This window comes from Lipophrys pholis (assembly GCF_963383615.2).
Source record: "Lipophrys pholis genome assembly, chromosome: 11".
NCBI lineage: Eukaryota > Metazoa > Chordata > Actinopteri > Blenniiformes > Blenniidae > Lipophrys > Lipophrys pholis.
Window position 1 is genome coordinate 3615261 of NC_137631.1, and position 18655 is coordinate 3633915.

Sequence of the window (18655 nt, forward strand, 5' to 3'; positions counted from 1 at the left end):
ACTATTGTCCGTTTTGTTTTTGTTTTAATAATTCCTCATTCATAAAGATCATTCAAGCAGCAAGTTTTCCCTCATGTTTTTGAGAATATACTGTCGGGGTGTGAAGCTGCAGCTGCTACTAGTGTGGACTGAATGGGTGGCAACAATGGGGAAATGCCAGTATTCCGAGGGTAATAGCTCGCAGCAACATATTAGAAAAAAAAAAGAACTATGAACTAGTTAATTTTTGGAACTATGAACTGAACTAGTTCGTTTTAAAATTTGTGAACTGAACTTAGAGCTCGTTCGTGTAGAAACTTCAAATTTCCCAACACTGGGTGCAGCTTATATTCCAGTGCGCTCAATAGTCCGGAAATCACTGTACTTAAAAGAGTGACGATCCAGGTGGGAAAAATCGTACTATTTTTTTATAAACTTTGCCCGCTGGGTTTCAAGAAGCAACTCAACAACTTCAACATCAAACCTGAGACAGCACATTGAACCCAGCTAGACTTTCAAGGTATGTGCGAGTAACTAAAAAATTCCTTGAGAATTCCTGCAGAAAGGCCGAGGCCTCCAAAGGCCTGGGCCTGGAGGCCAGGGCACCATTGTTTTTGCAATGTTTCTTAATATTATTCTTTTTTTTGCAGCAAGCTTGCACATAAACTCACCAAATTTGGCACGCTCATAAAGACTGCCGAGAGATTTAAGGAAATATAAAAACTAACCCCCAGAGTGCTAAAATGTCTCTCTAGCGTCACCTAGAAAAACCAAAACGGCCACCACAGCTCGTAGGAATGTCGTAGAGAGATCAAACCAAAACTCAATTGTTCGTCTCATTGAGACCTAAAAATCACGCACTGGTACCCCAGACCTTAATCTGACAGGAAGTCCGCAGTTTGCCTTTCAAAGTACGATTTTCACCCAAAAAAGGCCCTCAACCTCTGAAGGAGAATACATTTGACCCCCTAAACATGCTCACATGCTCACCAAATTTGGCACGCTCAATAACACTGGATAATATAACCATAAGAAAATGTAAAAATTAACCCCCAGAGTGCCAAAATGTGCTCTCTAGCGCCTCCTACAAACACTACAAAGGCTACCAAAAACACTGGACCACGGCCCGTAGGAATGTCGTAGCGAGATCAAACCAAAATTCAATTGTTCGTCTCAACGAGACGAACAATTGAAGTGAAAACGCAATACTCTGTTGTACTCTGTTGAATTTTGAGTGTCTGTTTACACAATTACAGTACTTGGAGTCACTCACAAGGTGGAACTTCCGACAAACACTCGGGGCCAGTCGCCTTGTTAATGACTGCTGCTGCGCATGAGCACCACGGCCGAAGTTCTTCTGCACATGTGCAAATGGATGGACAGCGGCCTCCGTGGTGTCATGAGTCCAAGTCCATATTCTCCTGGGACTTGGTAGTCTTATTTCGACAGGAGCCATAATAACAATCCAACTTGGTCGTCTGTCCACTGGAATGTCCGTATACTTAAAATTTATAACATTGTTTTTTCTGCATGCATGCGTGTGTGGTTTTATTACAAAAAACACAAGCGCATAATCGAGTGGCCCAAGATGAAAAGTCCACTGTTGCCAGTGTTTCTGCCGTTTCCATGGAAACTGACATTGTTTTGAAAATGAACGTTTTCAGAAAGAAAGACAAAAACATTTTCACTTGAAACGTTGTATGAAGGGGCCCTGAGATAAAACTGTTTTAACATCCAGACTGATTCAAATCCTCTGAAGTTTGGATTGTAAAATCATTACTTGTCACAACCAAAGAGATTCTCAGTCAGAAAAAGCAGGATCTTCTTCCATGAGTCTTCCTGAGCGTGACAGTGAGCCACTGTCTCTCCACCCCACAGTGTCAGACCTGCAATCATAAGAAACAACCAATTGAAGGTGAAAAGTGACATTTTTAACACATGAACGTTCTACCAAAGAGGTATAGCCTGAAAAAGAACGCACGTGGGCCATGAGAATTAACCGTTTGAGATTTGCTGACTCGGGTGTGTGGTATGTATGGTGGTTTGATCAGGTGACCTGCTTTTGGGTACCACAGGACGGTCAACAGGTGGCTGTTTCCTGCACGTTCCATCATCTGCTGCATCTACAAAACAAAAAGGTCAAAACTTCATCCGGCCCTCGTCTATATCGCCTTTATACCTCTGGTTTGTGGCACCTGCAGTCCATCGTTCATGTATTTCCATTTCATAGGTTTTGTCTTTTTTTCTTGATCTCAAGCAGAATTACGATTGCAACAACACATCATCAGCAGGGTAAAACTAACCTGTCCCACGACGGTCTAAACCCAGCTCACGTTCCCTATTAGTGGGTGAACAATCCAACGCTTGGTGAATTCTGCTTCACAGTGATAGGAAGAGCCGACATCGAAGGATCAAAAAGCGACGTCGCCATGAACGCTTGGCCGCCACAAGCCAGGTTTCAGGTTTCCAGTGTCTCGTCTGCACCTCCTGCCCTGCAGAGCTGCAGGAGGGCCAGCTTCAGTGTGAAGCTCACAGTAATAAGTTCATTAGACTCACCACCATCAGGGAGAGACTCAGCCTGGCTTCACTCACTACTGAAGCAAGGCTGAAGCCATAACCAGACGCTGGATCCTAGTCTACTATCATCTCGCTGCTCCACGTCTGCATTCCGCCCGCTCCAGTTGATCCTGCAGTAAAGTTCCCTGCTGGTGATGACGAGACTCAGGGTGCATCCCAATAGTCCCTCTTATTTCCTCTCCTATCTCCTTTTCCTTAAACCCCGAAAGTCTTTAAGTGGCGGCCATGATAAGAACGATCAAATTCTCTATAAGCTCAGGAAAGGAGGCTCAATGCTTCCTTTAGAACCTCCTTTAGCCGAGGAAACACTGATGCTTCCTTTAGAACCTCCTTTAGCATTGGAACCACTGATGCTTCCTTTAGAACCTCCTTTAGCCGAGGAAACGCTGAGGCATCCTTTACCTAAGGAGACAAGCTCATGTTCCCCCACAATTCCTTGCGGCGACATTTAAAGGGCCCCGCTCATCCGAGCGTTCAGGGAAACTCAGGATGACTGAAAAGGGAGAAGATCATGTAAGTTACCAAATCAATAATCTGCCTTGAACAACTTTAAATCATCTAGAACCCAGATCCCAACTAGGAATGTTCTGGATGTTGTAAAACCAACACAGTAAAGTCCAGTTTTTGTGCAGCCTGTTCTCACTTTGATTGGTTCTTTATTCACCTGGCAGCCGTTTCACTTTAGTTCCTCTTTTCCTTAAATTTACAGTCAAACCTTGAGATATTTCATTTTAGATCAGTGGTTAGAACATGGGTCGGCAACCTTAAACACTAAAAGAGCCATTTGGACCCGTTTCCAAATATATATATATATATATATATATATATATATATATATATATACATACATATTCCAGTGTGATCTGTTCAGTGGGAAACGGGTCCAAATGGCTCTTTTATATATATATATATATATATATATATATATATATATATATATATAAGATATGTCACAGACTCAATACTACCAACTGGTGGGCAGGAGGTAAACTACACACTGAAAGACAAATAATTTGAAGCAAACTTTAACTTGACATTGTGGATGTATTTCATGAACTACTTGGATTTCCGTTTAGTTTTAAAAAGTGTGCAAGGCAGTAATGAAAACACATGAAGTCCTTAAAGAAGAAGACACGTTTTGAGTTCATTCTGCCACCTCGACCTGGTTTAACACGTTGTGATTCTCTAATTAAAGTTACTCTAGCAGAAATCTTTAAAATATACTTCCCATAAAAGGCATCACTTCTGCACAGAGAATAAACCAAACACCAAAACAAGACCGTCATCACTCATTCCCACCTTTCAACCTGAACTTTCTCAAATCCATCCATGTTCAGGAAACACAAAAGAATGGAAACCAGCAAACCACGTCATTGCACCGAAAACACAACTGCAGAGATGTTACACTATTTTTGTAATTTTCCTGAGTAAAAATATAAATTGGCAAGAAGCCCCGCCCCTTTTTTTCAATCAGCCAATCAATGAACGACATTATTTGTCCCCAGGGGGGCAATTAAAAGGTCGCACAGAGCAGGCAGTGAAAATCAATAAATCGATAAATGGTGCAACAACAGACTGCATCTACATCTCCGGGTAAAGAAATACCAGTAATTGTAAATATCTGATAATAAGAGAGTGAGTCAGATATAAATACAACAAAGAATGAAGGTCAAAGGTCACATATGTATCAGCAGGAGGCCAGGCAGGGATCAGAACTGAGGTTTTGTCATTTTAATGTTGAGACAGTGGGGGGTGTTGTCGGAAGCTGCTGACGTAACTAAAAAGTTACTTGTAATCTGACTGAGTTACTTTTAAAAACAAGTAATCAGTAAGTAACTCAGTTACTTTTTAAAGGCTTAATCAGGAACCAGATTACTTTTTCAAGGTAACTAAGGCAACACTGGTCCCAGCAGCTCCAGCCAGAATATCAACATTTGACCAATTCAGGCTTCAAGCCACGTTGAAAGTCTGAAATGTAGTGAAACTGATCGTTGATCGATTTTCCAGTGGCAAAGCGAGATCTCAAGAAATCAAATGTACAAACGGGATTTTGCTTCGGGAATCTTTGGGCGTTTCCGTGACCGCCAGTTGTGAACGGGTATCTTTCGCAAAATATAAATGCTCAAAATACATGTTTGTCTGAGCGTCATGAGGAATTTCCTTCAGAAAGGTTTTGACAACGTATTTTAAATGTTTTCATTGTTTTCATTTTTTTTTTTAATTCTGGTAGAGTCTCTTTATAAAGTGACTGTGTCACTTCAATAAACTTACATCCTTTGTAGACTCCTGGGCAGCCCAGTTCTGATCGTCTTCACCAACAACCAGCAACAAAGGATGCTGCAGTCGTCCCACCTGTTCAGACACAAATAAAAGCTTGGATGCTAATTCTTTAAACTATCTTTGTTTGTTTATGCCCAGAACATATGGTGCGGCTTCTCCATCCACTGCAGTAAGTTGACATACTGTGTTCACGTCTACACAGTACTTGTGGTTTGGCTGTAAAGGAAGTCTCACTCACACAGTATATTTTCTGTCTTGTCTGTTTTTTCTTTTAGTTTTGAGTCTCACATTGTCTCTTGGTTCAGGCTCCTTGACTTCTCGCCCACATCTTATATTGTTGCTATCTAATCAGTATCACTCAACCAACTGCACAAATATGCAACCCACATGATACTTTGGATTTAATTTTGCTTGTTGAGTTAATTTTTACACGCATTGGCTTTTCCTTTGTTTTGTACAATTTCTCTTGTCGTGTCTTGGAGTCATGTCAGTAATTAGAGGAAAGGACATAAAGGCTGAACGTGTCACCAGAGGCCCGTACTGCCAAGTGAGATCAACATCCCTGGATTTTGATTGACAAACCAGTTTCCCCCATTTGACGAAGTTTTGTGTTGGGATATGAATTCCTCACCATGGCGGCTGGCGGGTAACATGTGGCGGGTGATGGGTGGCGGCTGGCAGGTAGCGGGTGATGGGTAGCGGGTGGCAATTGGCAGCTGGGGGTAGTGGGTGACTGGTAGTGGATGGCGAGTGGCGGCTGTTGGGTAGCGGGTGACGGGTAGCGAGTGACGGGTAGCAGCTCGCGAGTAGCAGCTGGCGGGTAGCGGGTGACGGGTAGCAGGTGACGAGTTGCGGGTGGCTAGTGGTGGCTGGTGGGTAGCGGGTGACCGGTAGCGAGTGACGGGTAGCAGCTCGGGAGTAGCAGCTGGTCGGTAGCGGGTGACTGGTAGCGGGTGGCGAGTGGCGGCTGGTGAGTAACGGGTAGCGATTGACGGGTAGCGGCTGGCGGGCAGTGGGTGGCAGGTAGCGGGTGGCAGGTAGCATGTGGCGGGTAGCGTGTGGCGGGGCTCGTCTGGGGTGTTCTCACTGAGTTTTACTCCCTGTGCTGCCTTCTAGCTGCTCGTTCAGATTTAAGGTCGATTAAAGTTTTCTTCCCACGCAGAGTGCACAGCGGACACTAATGTTTTTGTCACCTTTTACCAAGTTGAACTCAAACTAATGTCGGTATTTTGGAGCATTAAACGCTGCAGGTCCTGTTGATCACTACAAGTATGTTGTTTACACTGACGTCGCCGCTGATACTCATTTGAGAAATCGGTATTACGAGACAGTCTCACAAGACAAAACCATAGGTTAGTAACACAACCAGCTTGCGGGAAAGTAATGCAATTCAATTTAACTTTGTTTTTAAAGTACCACATACAGCACAGTCATTTCTATGTGCACTGTGAAGTCATTCATCCAGCTAATTGAACAATGTGACCTCCCCTCTGGACATTTGTTAGGGATCTGCAGCTTTGTCTCTTCAAAAGCAAGGCTATACCCAGGAGAGCTCTCATCTTTAAAGTAAAAATCTCAATTCAAAGTAGTCTATAGGCTCTAGATTACACCAGTGCTTTGGAATAAAAGTAATACTACACTTTGCAAATGCTGCAATAAATGCAAGATCTCAATGGGAACATGCTATCATTGCATCTTTGCCTGTCCCTTTATTGAAAAGTTTGCAAACAAATTCCCATAATTTCTGGTAAAGACCTAGATTTCTCTTCACTGTCTTTGTGAGAAGGTGATATTCCCTTCTCCCTTTAAAATAAAGACTAGAACTCACAGCACGCACTTCCTGCAATGCCCGTCAGACTTTCCCTCAGCAGAGCGCGCGCTGCTGGAGGAGCTGTATTTCAGCCGTCAGACGGCAGCTGGCCCAGTCCACTGGGTGTAGGAGTGCATTGTTTGTAGATGTATGTGTAAATATGTATAGTGGGAAATTGGTGACGGGTTAAAATAGTGTATTGTAGGTAGGTGTAATGTTATAATGGTTTTCTGATGGCTCAGCTACTTTATTATTATAATTTTTCAGTCATGTTAATTTCGGGTGGTTTAAACACCCCTTGGACATTTGTTTTATTCCGGCCTGTCCTGATTGGCTGAATTAAGGGTGGGGCGGGCCTTATTTAAGGAGGCACACTTTCAGTGTGTGGGGGCTGACAGCTGAGAGAGTAAGTCTGTGGCAGCCAGCCTGCTGTGAGGCTGGAAACAAATGTTTGTGTCAACTTTTGGAACAAGAACATTTAAAATAAACCTGATTTCATTTTTGAAACGCCGACTGCCACCTCATCCTTTCCTCATCCTCGCTACCACCACCAGGCCGAACACATCCCGAGTCAGGGTGACCGCCTCGGTCCCTCACAGTCTTGTATCCTTGAATTGCATCCTGCATAGAAAACACCTTGTATTTTGAAACGGCTTGATGTTTTTCTGTGAGGTGCCAGACGGGGCATCCTACTTCAATGGATCTCTGACAAACCTCCTAAAGTCTCACAGTGGTTTCAGGGTATAATGGAAGTTATTCCCCTGGAAGCAACGATGTACTGACTTAAGGAAAAACATCAGTAAAGAGAGTGCACAGACTCACAGAAGGGCCTCGGTCGACTTAAGGCCCCTGCATACTCCCTTTTGAACCCATAAGAACAAGAAGAAAATGTGGCAGTGACGTCAGCCAGCAGCAGAAAAAAAAAGCTTTTTCGGCAGGACTGTTCATACTCCGATAAGAAGCTGCCGAACTCGCAGGCCACGCCCCCACAGCAGGCCACGCCCCCACCACCGGTCACGCCCCCACAACAGGCCACGCCCCCTCACAGCAGGCACAAGTCTGTGAAGCGGCGTTTAAACTTTTCAACTGCACAGTTTATTTCTGGCCTCCAGTGCTTTCAGAAATACATTTCTCTGAACTTTTTCAGTTATAAAAAAGTTTTTGTCGGAGCGCGATGTTAGTCCAGTTTTAACTACAGGAGCTGACAGCTGTTCGTGATGCGTTCAGGTGCATCACGTCAGCCTACACTCCGACATTTTAACGAGCTGCGGGGCTCGTACAGTAGCGATGTTGCAAGCTAAATATGATTAAAATATTATCGATAGTCATGAGCGAACTAGAACACGCATGCGCAGCACACGGCAGTGCAGAAGTTTCGACAGTGCGGCTCCCACATAGTTCGGCCAGGGCGGTTGGCACAGCCGAAACTAATTTGTTCGGCCAGACGGAGCTGGAAGAAGGAAATGACGTCATTGTGTTCGGCAGGACCCCGCACTGCCGAACTTTCGTCTTGTTCTTGTGGAGGATGAAGAGGCCTTTATTGGTTCAGACGTTCTTAGAGAGAGCCACACTGGAGATTTGTTATCAACCAAACACCTTATAGTAGCACTGTAATGTCTGCTTATATATCCGCTTATGTATTACTTCGTCAGTTACTACGTCAATTTGAGCTCTCAATATTGCAATATCTTGTATTTCTTATATTTTCTTATTTCTTGTTTCTTCTTTTAAAACACATCAGTTTCACATTTCCATCTATGGAAATTGGGGGGCGCCTCATCTTTTTTTGTTTTCTTAATTATGTGGTGAAATTGGTTTGTTTAGACTTTTTCCCAAAGCGTAAAATGCAGTATGACTTGTTTTACTGTCCCTACAATCTTTTTGTTTAAGGTTTTCAACTAAGAGTACGCTCAGTATTTCTTTGTCAATAAAATAAAGAACAAAAATGAATGGAGTTGTCCAAAATCCTCTGTTGCCATCATTACTGGTTTAAGTGTAAGTGAGCCATTCTGTCAGGTGAGAGTTTGTCAGCATGAAATGTAAAAAGGGATGACAGGGAAATTCACAAAAAATTCTCTTGCAAACTACAAACACAAATGATATTCTTTAAAATGAACAGTGTTACTTACATCCACTTTGAGTGAAGGGTCTGTAGGGATGGGCAGCAGCAGATCTCGTGTAATCTCCTCCTGCTTCTCACTGTAGCGAATCTTTTCAGAGCGACTGGATAGAGAACAACGGAAAATAAAGTTTTGCTGGGCTGCTTTCATCTGTTTCTGTACGCCTCCCCCACCTGCGCTCACCAAGAACGACTGTCTTTGCGCACATGATGCCCCCCCCACCACCCTCCACACACACACACACACACACACCCCACCCCATACTATGAAATTGAATCCTGGCGGTGCCACTGGGTGGAACAACCACATGGTCAATAAGAAATACCACGTAATCCATAAAATCCGGTAAATAGCAATAAAAATGAATGGTAGCTCCATTTTGAAAGGTTGATCAGCAGTAATTGAATGATTTAGAAACAATCAATTTGAAATGGATCCACATACTTTCGACAGAAAATCATCAGTTCTTCTACAAATCCGTCAACTGGCTGCACATGAGAACCACCGATAGACACAGCACACCTGAGCTGGAAGACACAATCATACTTTCGATGTTGACCAGGTCAGACATTAGTAATTCAGTTTCATGAACAACATAAAGAATAAAAAGGATAAAGTAACACTTTGTAAAAAAACACTTCAACTCCAGGTCAGATTATGACTGATTAGTAAGCAACCATTGATTGTCAGACCTCAGTACAGTCTGTGTACTTCGTTATTTTTCTGAAACTTGCGTGTCGTCTATGTTTCATGGCACTTGTCAAGGTAAAGACTGGTTTGTCAAGGACTAACATCAAGCAATATCTTTTTAGGTTTGTGATGAGGAATTGTGAGTTTCAAAGTACAGGTCATGTTCATATTGAGTTCAGAGCAGCACATCAAGAAGCTCCCACCACTGAATGGAGGTAAGTCTGGATGATCAAACCTCAGCATTCGTCTCTTTAGAGGCTCAGCTTTCGTCATCTTACCTTCACAACCTCTGAATAAACAGCCATCTTGAGGGTGACGCTGGCTCCAAAGGAAAGACCCAACATAGCGATCCTGCTGCCCAGGACCTGAGGATGCTGCTGCAGGACCTTGTAAGCCATCTGTAGTCAGAAAACTAAGTCTTAAAACTAAGGCACGAATCACAATTCAACCCCTGAGTTCACTGGATGTCCTTATGCATTTCAATGTTTTACTGCTTTAGTCTTTGTGGTGATATAAAAAGGACTTCACAAGCATTTTCTCAGAGCCGAGTCATATCTCATCTCAAGCTGTTTTTGTGGCCAAACATTTTTATGAAGGTGTTTTTCTGAGAACCTGGTCCAACCAGGTCAAATTCTACTCACTAGAATTCAGTTTATTCAGAGTTCACAAGCATTTTCTGGAATTTGATTGAATTCAATTCAACTTTATTTGAATAGCACCAAATAGAACACAGTCATTCATCGGTGCTGTTAACAGAGACAAACCCAACAAATCCCCATGAGCAAGCATCAGAGACGGCGGAAAGGAAAAACTCCCTCACAGGAAGAAACCTGCAGAACCAGACCCAGAGGTGGCAGCTCTCTACTATCTCAGTTGAGTTGAGGGGACAGAGGAGAGAACTTTGGAGTTTTTCCACTCCACAGTTGCTTATGCTTGCTCATGTGGATTCCTTGGGTTGTTTCTGTAAGAGTGCCCTGAAAATACTTTCTCGTATTCGGCGCTATAGAAATAAAGTTGAATTGAGTTGAATTGAATTAAAGCGGTTTTTGTGGCCAAATATTTTTCGAAACTTGTTTTTTGAGACCCTTCCTCGACTGTGACCTTGTCATGGCAGAAGGTCTTGCTTGGTCTAGTGACCTTCAGACCTAAGCTGTCCGGAGCACATGCTCCTGGTAGGGTCACCCAAGGCGGACAGGTCTGGAGTGAAGGCCCAGACCAACACATCCACACTCACCCATGAACAAGGAACACAGAAGATCGTGTAATCTGCCCAGACGAGGGTTATCAGGACACACCTCTGGAGCGAGGCCCGGAGGTGGTGTTCGACGGCATGCACCTGGTGACCGGGTAGCCCACGTGTCCCGGTCGGGCACAGCCTGAACAAGCGAGGTCAGAAGGCTACGTGAGCCCACCACCCGCTAAGTCCAACATGTGGGAGCGGTGCATTGCTCACACACTGCAGGAGAGCGGGAGGCCACGTGGCAAAAAAAAAACCAATATATAAAAACATATATATAGAGAGAGAGAGAGAGAGAGAGAGAGAGAGAGAGAGAGAGAGAGAGAGAGAGAGAGAGAGAGAGAGACCTTAAATGGTGCATCCAAATGCATTCTGGACTACTAAATACTACATTGTGACTTGTAGATTTTGCTTCTTAAAAGTAATATATTTCTTTTTCTCCAATAAACTTTCTTGCTTTGTTAAAAAGTTCTATTTTTTCTTTTAAGGAAATACCTTTCTTTCATTGGTGCTGGTTTTCACTAGTACCTGTACCTGTAACTACTTGTACCTGACTCACCCCTTGTACTTTCACATTGCTGCTATCTGCACCCCTAAGCTGTACACCTGTAAATCTTGAACTCTGGAATAGTTTCAAATATCCTCTTAGTAGTTTTTAATTGAATATTAGATCTGATTTGTTCTCTGCAGGCCTCCTATAGTTCAGTCCCAAGACTTTAGAATGTCACAGGTGATGGAACAATCATGATTGTCAATACTTAAATCAAAATCAGCAATTTCACAGCGAAGAACATTTTATTCTTCAATGAAAAGCATGAATGATGTGCAGTTACCAAAACGTGTCAACATGTTGGAAATGAAAAATTTGATCAATCATCGGTCCATAGATATTCTGCAGATAGAATTCCTCAGTAGTTTGGAAAGAAAATTCACCCAAATTCCTCCTCTCTGCTTCAGCATTTGAACGCAACAGGATGAGTCAGAGAATGATGAGAGACCCAAAGTCCAGCCGCTGCTCCTCCACATTGGGAGGATCCAGTTGAGCTGCTTCAGACATCTCATTAGGATGCCCCCTGGGTCTCATTAGAGCTTTACATTCCTCATTAAGCCAAGCTAAATTATTACATTTTTGTTTACCTTATCCCCTTTTTATAAATGGTTCCATCACTTCTTTGATTTTAGAGTTGAGAACAGATTTCAATATTATTCACTGTAAATGACTCATTCCAATTTATTTCACTCGATGCTATATTCAGATTTAGATTTTGCAATAAAACTACATCGACTTCTTCAGTCCCTCTGGTCTACCAAGCACGTCCAACTGGGAGGAGGCCCCGAGGTCGGCCCAGGACTCCCTGCAGACATTATGTCTCTGGCTTGGTCTGGGAGCGTCTCGGGGTCCCCCCAGAAGAGATGGAGGAAGTTGAAGTGGACAGGGATGTCTGGGCTTCTCTGCTCTCTATTCTGCCACCGTGACCCCCAACGGACTTCGCGGGAAAGGATATGGATGGATGTTTTCTGAGAACCTGGTCCATCTGGGTAAAATTCGACTCAAATTCGGAGTTCAGCGACTGCTAAAATGAATGAATTTCAAATTAAACAATGAATTCAGATTTTGAGCTCTCTCTCATTCAAGACCTGTTTTCTACATCTGTAATCCTAATGGCTCAAGTCTTTGCAGTACATAATATAATGTTGGGTATTCTCATCTCAATCACCTCAATGTACTGCTTGTCCACAGCTTTTCCAGTTTTCTTAGTGATTTCAGGAGTCAGGTAGTCAACAGTCAAAGAGGCAATGCCATGGGATGCCAGCAGTGCTGCACGGTACTCAATTAGACCACCTAAACCCCCCCACAGATCCAGGAGCCCAGGGAATGGTCCAGGTCCTTCACACAAAAGAATCCATTAGCAAAGAAATTACATTCTATCTTGGTGTCGTTTCAGTGATTCATTTTGAGGCTTGTGTAGGACGGACCGAAGATGGAGTTAGTTTGAGGAAAAATCTTAATTTAATCTTATTCCAGAAACAACATTTTTTACAAACAAGAATCTAAACAAAGTCTTTACAGAAACATCAAATCCATTGGGGAGTAAACAGGCTGAGATGGCACACAAGGCACATAAAGGAGAATTCAGTTGTGATCGTAGATGATTGGATAACTGACAATCCTGTGGGTCGCACTGATATACACAAGGGGGGAAGGGAGAAAACGGCACTGCTGACAACTAACATAGGTGATCAGTGGAGGTGATTGAGCAAAGAGAAGAACGTGAGTGGAGCCACAAGACACTAGAGGTGAGGAAGACATGGTTTGGAAGAAAATGAAACCAAAGCATGAATGAACTCCAGAACAACATAAAGCACAAGGAGATCAGAAACCATGAGGGAATGTGAACCATGAAAGTAGGGCAAAAGAGAAATGAACACCATGGGCATCACAAATGGTGTCTTCTATGTCACCAAGAATGTGACTTGTAAGCTCCACCAATAACACACTGTCCTTGAAACATCAGTCCTACCTGAAGGCAGGAAGAGTGTCGCAGTGAGTCCACCCTCTGTGATCGGGATCCTGCGAACACCAGGGGCCATGAACCAGCGTTCCACCAACACACTGGCTAGTGGCACCTGATCCACAAAGCCCTCAGTTTGATGGCCATTGTACACCGAGATCGAGACCACCATGGGAGTCTGAGCATTACTCTTCATCCTAAAGGATAAGGGCAGGACCCAACATGTTACTGATACCTGACTGAATACTTGTTTATTGTCTTCGCAGTTGCAGCCTGGTCACCCTACCCGAGCCCATGTGTGCTGTCTGGAACTGGCCTGAGACTCCACAGTAATCCCATTGGTTCGACTCCAGAGTACGTCCCACCCAGACTGCAGTCCTCTGAGACTGAAACGGTACAGATACAAATGTTAACAAACCAAACCGCCTTGAACAAGATTTTTCCAGGTACTGAACCACGCACCATCTACAGTCCCAGTGGCATCAGAGATGTAGTGAGCAAAGGCCTCCCAGCTGTGTCCATCTTCATCCTGATGGAGGCCATGGAGGGTCAGTGAGAAACCAGGGAGGACCTTCTTGACCATGATGATAAACTTCTCATCTATGAGTCCTCTGGAGGGTTCAACTGACAGCTTCACGCAACACTGATTCCCAGCCATTATGAACTGAGTGAAAAATAAAAGGGACAACAGATTAAATTAGAAATATATGTGAAGGCCTCGCTAATACAAAACAAAATGTTTAGGGTATTGTCATTTGCGAACAAAAGGTACGGTCTATTATTTGGTCCTCTCTCAAACAGAGCTTTACAAAAAAAGCATTACAAAACACATTTGCTTTGGCCTTACGGAAAGCATGAGTAATTTTATTCTTTAAAGATGTAAATCTTAATCTGGCTGTAGTGAGGTCAAGTTTCAGAGATATTTTAAGTGAGACGTCTCTTTCTGTCATTAGAGCTTTACATTCCTCATTAAGCCAAGCTTATTTTATTAATTATTACATTTTTGTTTACCTTTTCCCCATTTTTGGAAATGGTTCCCTCACTTCTTCGATTTTAGAGTTACTGTATATAGTTGAAAACAGATTTCAATGTTATTCACTGTAAATAACTCATTCCATTTTATTTCACTCAATGCTATATTCAAATTTAGATTTTGAGATTTTGGAATAAAACTACATCGACTTCTTGGGGGAGGGGTGTTGCCAAATTGTTTTTTACACAGTTTTCTGGAGAAAAGTACAATATTGTGATCTGATCTTTTACTGGATTTACAATTGGGGGCTCAGTCCCAAAATCATTACTCTATGCAGATGATATTGTACTTTTTTGTTTCACATCACTGCAATTCAGTATTACTCAATATTGTTGACTCATTGTCAAATATCTCTGGTCACAGTCTTAATTGGTTGAAGTCAGACCCTCCCCTTGATGTCCTTCTGTCCTAAAACATTCTTTCAGGCAGACTCCTTCCAGTGGCCCAAAAAAGCATCCAATGTCTGAAATGGTAAATGGTACTGCGTGAGCAGCCCCAAAGTGCTTTACATCGTTAATCACATTCACACACACTCACACACCAATGGAGGCTGCCACCATGCAAGGCGCTGACACTGTGTCTGTGAGCAAGACATTGAACCCCAAACTGGGGTCGGACCTGCAACATTCCCATTGGGAGACAAGAACCACCACAATCATTAATGCATAAAGTATGCATCCACACATGATTGAGATCATGAAAGACTGGTTATGTATTATCTAGATGTAAATGTATTGTAAGCAATACAAGATGTAAAACAGTCTTTCACAACTGGACTTTAATTAACCACTGAACAGCCAGTGACAGCCCCCGGCTAGCTCAGTTGGTAGAGCATGAGCCTCGCAATCTCAAGGTAGAGGGTTCATGTCCCACGCCGGGCACCACCTTCCCGTGGGCTCACCACCCGCAGGAAAGATTCTTAATCTGTGCAATGTGATCTGGGTGACAGTGCTCAGACTGACACCCCCACCACCCGGAAACAGATAAGAGGGAGAAGATGGATGGATGGACAAAGGCAAGATAAATAAGTTTTCAAATAAGACTGGTCAGCTCCAGAGTGCAGCCACAGAGAGCAGAGTTACATGATGCACCTGAACGCATCACCCATGTATCGTCGGCATGCCTCTCCTTTACCAGTAAAAATCCATAATTTAGCCTCATTGTTTAAGCCACTGGGTTCGAAGTGTTTAAAAAAAGTAGCGGCTTATAATCCAGACATTACGAAAAGTTCCGGTAAGCGCCATATGTTAGAAAAAAAGTCCCGGTGGGACCCACGGTACATGTTTTTTGGACTGTGGGAGGAAACCCATGCACACGCAGGGAGAACATGAAAACTCCACACAGAAAGGACCCGGCCAGTATTTGAACCAGGACTTTCTCGCAGTGAGGTGAGAGACTCACTGTTGGTGAGTTAGTTGGTGAGTTAGGACGCGGTGAGTGGAACGTGTACTGTCAGAGCGTATCAAATCTACAGTCTTTACTCTGCCGCCTCCCACCGTCTGCTGGTATGGAGACATTCACATCGCCTTGGCCACTGTTGACGTCACAGCCAAGATGGTGGCGGTTCAGAAAGCTCGCTCAGCAGCGCTCGAAAATCACAACTTAATTTCACTGGTTTTTCATAGTTGTTTACTAGCAGATGACTATAGATTTTGTTTTTTTAACATTTCTTGTTGTCATAAGCACTTTGATCCTCTGGCACAGTGGGCTATGAGAGGTGCAAGGAGGCTCTGCACAGAACTGTTTAACTTTCATGATGTTGACTGGATTACCTGCGGTCGAGTTCGACTGGTGATGATATTCGGAGTCGTGAGCCAACCTGCAAATCAATATTAAGCGTGCCTCACACCAACACAGGGTTTGCATGCAAATCTTTGCTTCACTAACCTGTTGACTTGCAATCCTTCACAAATCACATGAAAGATGACATCATACATGTAACTGATTATCATCTGACGGGTTCAGACGTTTTTGAATTATGTTCACGTAAACTCATTTCAAAGTTGGCTTTCAACAGAGTCACACTCGGTAAACAGACGTTAAAGTCTGACTTCTACCCTCCTTTGTTCTCTCGACCACATGATCAAGAGAACACTGACGTCGGCCATCTTGCTCTAATCACCTGTGCTCCTATTCCAGAGGCGTCTGAGTCTTCCAGAGCTCCTAACTTAGCCTTAAATTTCTTAGCAAGGAATCGTAGCTTAGCAATGATTCAGGAAGTTTCTAAGAGCAACTCTGAGCAAGGAGTTGACAGCAACTTTCCTCTTAGTGAGGAGGTGTGGTTGACCCCATTGCTATTGGGATTTATGGTTGGTTATTAGCATTAAATTACTGTATGTAATAGATTACTAAAAGTAATATATCAATGGAAGTAATTTATGAAAAATTGTAATTATTAATGGAAGTAAACTGTCATTTACTCATTAACAACTCCTAAAGTGAATAATTACTTAATTAATAATTAATTAATTAATTATTGACAATAATTCATTAATGAAAAATTATTAATTGGAAAAAATCTGTTCATTATTCATTAATAGTGAAAGGGGCACCACCAGAGAATCTGCATATAGCTAATTACCAAAATATCAGCGTCGTTTTGGAAAAAAGTTTATTTAAGTTAGTTAATATTTCGACATGTATTAGCTTCAGGCTAATCTAACCAACGCTGCCCAGACAAAGCTCTCTTACTTAGTCGTTGCGCTGTGTTGTTTAGCACCGGGTGGTGCTGTGCGGTTCTGTGAGGCAGCGGTAACGGGTCTGAATTCGGCGTTCCGATTTCCAGAAAAGTTGGGACGCTGTGCAGCTGGAGGGGAGAGGCGCCGGGCTTGCGCTCCGGAGATCCAAAAAAGAAGAAGTATTCCAAACTGTGTCCTGCTCGTCCAGCGGGCGGAACCTAGGTTCGGTTCTGTGGTTCCACTTTGTGCTCTCTTTCCGTCCCGAGGTGGCAGAGACGTGTGTGTCTCTCTCGAAGGTCGCGGATGAGAAGCGGTGAGCAGTTAGTTGGACGGGAGTTTCACCAAGTTTGAATTTTGGACACTTGTGGTGTCCGGGGTCGGTTTGACCAATGAGTGGCTGGCAGCTAGCGCTCTGCATTCGCTGCACAGTTTCTATTGGTTCCCAACCTGGGGGTTGCGGCCCTCCTGGGGTCGCTGCCTTAATCCCTGCGGTTTTATGGCCTGTTCATTGTTCCTGGTGTTTCTCCTCTGGGGGGAGAAACTGCTGGAGGATTTCAGTGGAGTCTTGAGGACAACACTATGTATGATGCGGTCCTTTTTTCGCAGTGCTCGGCACCACTGATTAAACAAACGGAGAACATCTTTCCTTTCTCTGTCTTTCTGTCATCTGGTCTGTTTAAGAAACTCTTTAAAGTCCTCCTCACTACTTTTAGCAGTTTTCCACCTTCAGAACTGTCTTAGGGCTTAAAATGCTTTGTGAATCACTTTTATCTTAGTAAGGAAACATTTAAGATTTTTCCTTAGATTTTTTTTAAGAGTGACGACACTAAGAGCTACTTTTAGTCTTAGGATGCTTTATGAATATGGGCATTGGCCTTCTCTAGTTCCCACCATTTTGAAACTTTGTTTCTTGTGATCTGCCGTTTTGATTTGTAGTTTCCATCTCACACACATTAACCAAGTAGAACCCTTTGTTATCAGAATGCTGCATGTTCCTTGGTTAATAATAGTGGAATGGCAGGCAGAGCTTTCAACGAACAGGCTTTGCTTGTGTCCCTTAAAAAAGCCAATGCATTCAGAAACTTTTCAAATAGAGACGTTTTGTATTACTGGTCTGTTTTGCTCTCTGGTTGCTTGCAGAGCAAATGGAATAGAATCCTGGTATCCTTTAATCATTTAACAATAAAATGAAATGAGTTATTCTTACTTACTGAGGTGCAGCCACTGATGTTACCAAAGGCAGAACTGTATGTACAGAAATAGAATACAGGTAAAGTCATGGTATCTTTTCTATAAGAAAGAGAACAGGACGGTCTTAAAGTGACGCAATATTATTATTGAGCTTTGTTAGTATTTACAGATCCTGACATTTTGCATGAATTCCAAAAGCAAGAGTCTCCTGTTTCCATGCTGAGTGGCAAACTGTGACAAATTTCTCAATTTCAAGTTTTCATGTCACATAAACATTAATGCAGGAACCTCCTTCACCGTCTCGTCAGCACATTTCATTAACATTTCTACCTAATATCAACTTTGGTCAGCAAAATGTTAAATGATGAAGATGATGAGTAAATCTACAAGTTAATGTAAAACACATCAGTAACTCGTTTGTGTTCAACTTACCACAGGTTTGAATTTTTCACTCTCTGTCTCCGAGTCTGCATGCAGAGTAGAAGTGAGTTGTGCTTTTATTTTCCAGCCACTCCCGTCACAAAACACAACCACAATTACTTTCCCT

The 18655-nt window shown here is 43.0% G+C and overlaps 1 protein-coding gene across 1 annotated transcript; it reads right to left on the reverse strand.

Annotated features, from left to right (window-relative positions):
- Positions 1–1664: 1664 nt before the first annotated feature.
- LOC308117326 (peroxisomal succinyl-coenzyme A thioesterase-like) lies at positions 1665–18618 on the reverse strand. The gene is made up of 12 exons (XM_080476129.1): positions 18541–18618; positions 18129–18162; positions 13669–13870; positions 13493–13592; positions 13216–13403; positions 12412–12581; positions 9735–9854; positions 9211–9293; positions 8776–8869; positions 4828–4908; positions 1961–2102; positions 1665–1865 (listed from the first exon to the last, which is right to left on the reverse strand). The coding sequence occupies exons 1-12, from the start codon at positions 18579–18581 to the stop codon at positions 1756–1758; spliced, it is 1365 nt and encodes a 454-aa protein (XP_080332255.1). The 5' UTR covers positions 18582–18618; the 3' UTR covers positions 1665–1755.
- Positions 18619–18655: the final 37 nt, after the last annotated feature.